Source organism: Rhodamnia argentea, chromosome 7 (assembly GCF_020921035.1).
Source record: "Rhodamnia argentea isolate NSW1041297 chromosome 7, ASM2092103v1, whole genome shotgun sequence".
NCBI lineage: Eukaryota > Viridiplantae > Streptophyta > Magnoliopsida > Myrtales > Myrtaceae > Rhodamnia > Rhodamnia argentea.
Window position 1 is genome coordinate 13,383,452 of NC_063156.1, and position 4,397 is coordinate 13,387,848.

The 4,397-nt window shown below is 42.6% G+C and overlaps 1 protein-coding gene across 1 annotated transcript; it reads right to left on the bottom strand.

Annotated features, from left to right (window-relative positions):
- Positions 1-259: 259 nt before the first annotated feature.
- LOC125315979 (secreted RxLR effector protein 161-like) lies at positions 260-1,000 on the bottom strand. Its single transcript, XM_048282610.1, has one exon. It carries the CDS (start codon positions 998-1,000, stop codon positions 260-262), a length of 741 nt encoding a protein of 246 aa, XP_048138567.1.
- Between the last annotated feature and the right edge of the window lie 3,397 nt (positions 1,001-4,397).

Sequence of the window (4,397 nt, forward strand, 5' to 3'; positions counted from 1 at the left end):
AAGAAAAAGGAAATACGAGGTAGTATATTACTTTCACTCCTACAAACTGTATGGATACAATTATATTTATAATATAGAAGTCTAGCAAATTAAAGAAAGAATACATGAAAAGGAAAAGAGTGATTTCCTCATTCACAATATTCTAATTCTTAAAATAAAGACATTCACATAGAAGGTGAATCGATCAAGACGAGCAATATATCAATTTGGAGATATCGGAGGTGGATTTTTGGAATGAAATGATTTGATGGGGCTGCAGTCACAGTAAGCTTGTCCTGAAGGAGGCGGAACCGAGACCGTGAAAGGGCTTTGGTGAACATGTCCTCCGGTTGGTCCGTCGAAGAGATATATTGAACATGTAATTGGCGCTGATCAATTCGCTCACGAACAAATGATAGTCAATCTCCATGTATTTCGTCCGAGCATGAAAAACAGGATTATCACTAAGGTAGATAGCTGAAATATTATCACACCACAATACCGGTGACTTTTGGAATGTGATCCTTAAATCAGAAAGCAAAGCTTGAATCCATATGATCTCAGTAGTGGTGTCAGCAAGACATTTGAATTCCGCCTCGATACTTGAACGAGCAACTGTTCTTTGCTTGCGAGAACTCCATGAGATTAGATTAGAACCAAGAAAAATAGCATAACCACCTACGGAGCGTCTAGTATCATGGTCACCAGCACATCCTGCATCGGAAAAAGCATGAAGGAAACCTTGAGATCCTTTAGTGAAGAGGATGCCGTGACTCAGAGTGCTAGAGATGAAGCGTAAAATCCGTTTGACATATGGCCAATGGGTTTCTGTAGGGACATGCATGAATTGACAAGCAATAGTCACATCGTAAACAAGGTCTGGTCGGGTAATGGTGACATATTGTAGTGCACCCACCTTGCTACGATACGGTGTAGGATCATGAAAAAGGGCACCCCGATGAAGAGAAGGAGGATCCGAATTGGTCGGGCATGGTGTAGCTACAGCCCTTGCTTTGTCCATGTTAGCCTTCTTAAGAATTTCAGTAGCATATTTCCCTTGATGCAAAAGAAGACCAGAGGCAGTGTGCTGTAATTCTATCCCCAAAAAATAGTGGAGGTCACCAAGATCTTTGAGAGCGAACTCCCGTTATAGAGATGCAATTAAAGAGGATAGTGGTGCCCGGGGGGATCCTGTAAGGATGATGTCATCCACATATACAAGGAGAAATACATTGTATGCTGATGTATGTAGGACGAATAAGGAAGAATCGGCACGAGAGACATGAAAACCAATAGATAAGAGGAAAGAACTTAGCCTTTGATGCCAAGGTCGCGGTGCTTGCTTTAATCAGTAAAGTGACCATTGAAGTTTGCAAACATAATCGGGGTGATTAGCGTTAAAAAAAATTTGGTGGTTGTTGCATATAAATCTCCTCAGTAAGGTGGCCATGAAGGAATGCGTTCATAACATCAAGTTGTTGAAGTGTCCAACCTTGACTGTACACAAGCAAAATCACCGTACGGAAAGTCACATGCTTCACAACGGGATTGAAAGTATCATGAAAATCAATGCCTTCTTGTTGATTATATCCGTTGGCCACCAATCTCGCTTTGTACCTTTCAAGTGAACCATCTAAATGATATTTGATGCGACATACCTATTTGTATCCAATTGCTTTTAATTGTGATAGACGAGGGATAAGAACCCAGGTTTGATTCTTCATAAGGGCTGTATATTCTTCGGCCATGGCGATCCTCCATGCGGGATCCTTAGCCGATAGACTAAAGCAAGTTGGAGTGAGTATCGGCTGCACCACCGAATGAAGAGCATATGTGTGGTCCTTAGTGAGATGACGTCGAGCCAAAGTATCGTCTCGAAGCCGCGTGACCATGGGGTGTGTAGAAGCCAAGGGTAGACCAAGAGATGGCTTTTACTGAGTGGAGGAGCTGATTGTTTGATCAGTAGAGGAATTAGATTGATCAGTAAAGCATGTAGTAGAACTTGTGGAATTAGGTGAAGCATTCTCTATTGATAGTGACACAACATGTGCTACTGTTGATTGAGTAGATGAGTCTTGCAAAATGGAGGTAGAATGATTTTGATTTGTTTGGGCCATGAGTGGACTGGCGGGAATAGAAATGCCACTTGGTTGAGCATGAAATTCCGAATTTGTTGATGAACCACGAAAGGGGCTAGTATGAACTGATGATGCAGCATAAATAAAAGGAAATAAGTCTTCATAAAAAATAGCATCAATGGTAATATAGAACCGATTATCTTTGAGAGAGTGGCATCGATAACCATGGAAGCCAGGAGGATAACCCAGAAAAAATGCAGCAATGAGATTGATGTTTTAGCTTGTTCTTTGCATAAGGTCGAAGGTTTGGATAAACCGTGCAGCCAAAGACTCGTAAGTGATGAATTGAGAGTTTGACATGGTAGAGAACCTCCCAAGGTGACTTATGGTTGAGCACTGCCGAAGGTAGCTCGTTAAATTTGTTAATGATATGAACAACACTTTCGAATGCAAGATCCCGTAAGTGAGCCGAAAACGAGGCATGATGGAGCATCGACAATCCCATCTCTACAACGTGTCGATGCTTTCTTTCAGTAGTGCCATTTTGGTGATGAAGTCTCGGACAAGAGGCAAGGTGGTGGATTCCTAGATCCTGTAAGAGTTTGCGGAAAGGAGTAGACTGAAACTCCCTCGCATTATCACATTGAATAGCTTTTACCGTAGTGTTAAGTTGATTTTCCACCAAATTTAAAAAACCAATAAAGATAGAAAGAAATTGATCCCCGTGTGGAATCAAATTGCATATTTGAGCATGAAAATGACCTTGGCCCAAGTCTTTGAGCACGACCGTGTGAGCATTTGACTAAATGCAAAAGATAATAATTGATTGGTTGTCTAGTGTGCTCGTGGGTCATATGATGGTTTCTCGACAAGTTCGTGCCGTGACGATCGGAATCACACGACTTGTCGGATGTACGTCAATCCATGATGCCGGGTTGGTCGGATGCCGGGCATAGCTTGTGATGGACCGACGCTCCTTATAGGAATGCTTGCTACGCCGTGTCGTGTCGCTCGGAATCACATGACCTAGCAATTGCCGTTGCCAAAGGAATGGTACGATGCCTAATCCCTCTAGAAGAGCACCAATTGCCTAGTGTTCCGGCACCAATCGCCTAGTGTGCCATACCGAATGGCCTTTAATAATCGGAACTTGTGTGGTTTTACGTGCATGTAAGTTCTTTGGGTGTTACGGTTGCATGCGTTGGTGGGAATGATTGTTGAGTCGTGTCGAGCATTGCATTGTGCATGAACCAAGGTATGATAAGCTTGCATGTGAATGTGATATATTGCCGGGTTCTACCTTTTTCCTATATTGGCTAGAGTGTGGCGCAGACCACCGCTATTGTTTTGTTATCGATTCTTATCGTATATTTAAGCCGCCCTGAGGGAATCAACCCCCTGTCCGGGCTTAGGCGTTGACTCGATCGGTTCAATTCTGAGTCCCTTCCGACTAGTCATTTGATATCGAGTACCATCCAATCCCGGACACGAATTAGGTCCGGGAGCATTATGTGACGATCATATAGGTAGAAGAGGGGTCGGAGCACTTAGTGCCCCATTGCTTCAAAGCTTGGTTTGTTCGCCATGATGATGCTCTTTATGGGCTAATCCATGGATTCGAGGGGCCGCCTACCGTGACCCCTAGGATTGAAACATGGGACCCGATGGACATTGATACACCCGACGGGATGTAGTGGACCTTGAGTACGACCCAATCTTTGACTACTCGAACTATGCGCCTACGCCCGAGTACTTTTGATGAGTTACTGTGGTCGTAGAGACCTTTTTGGGAGATGTATGTATGACGAGGGTGTCGTGGCCCCTCTTTTGTAGTAGATATGACGTTAATCCTAACCCGACCCACCTATCTTTTTGTTGATTATAGGGAACCGCCTCGAAGTATGAGATTGTATAGTATAGTAGCTTTGTAGGATTAATGAGTATTTGCTAATGAATGGAAATCTTTTATTGCTGAGTTGTCTACTACTCTTCCCGCTTTTCTATCCCCGCTATTTGTTGTTGTTTGAGAGTTTTACGTTTCCGCATGCGAGTATTAAAAAGAGAAAAATGAGTGGGTTGATAATGTGCCTAGGACATCGTGCTTAGTGACCCGAGGCCTATTGGTAAAGATATTGCGTACCTAGGGATCGGGGTGTGACATTTATCATATGGATTTATGCATAACAATGCTGATAAGTGCATTTACTCAAAATTTACCAAAGAGTATGGAGTTATAATCTACTTATATGTAGATGATATGCTGATTGTTGGTACAAATATGCATGGTATAGATGAAACTAAAAGGTATCTATATTCTCTATTTAGAATGAAAGATTTGGG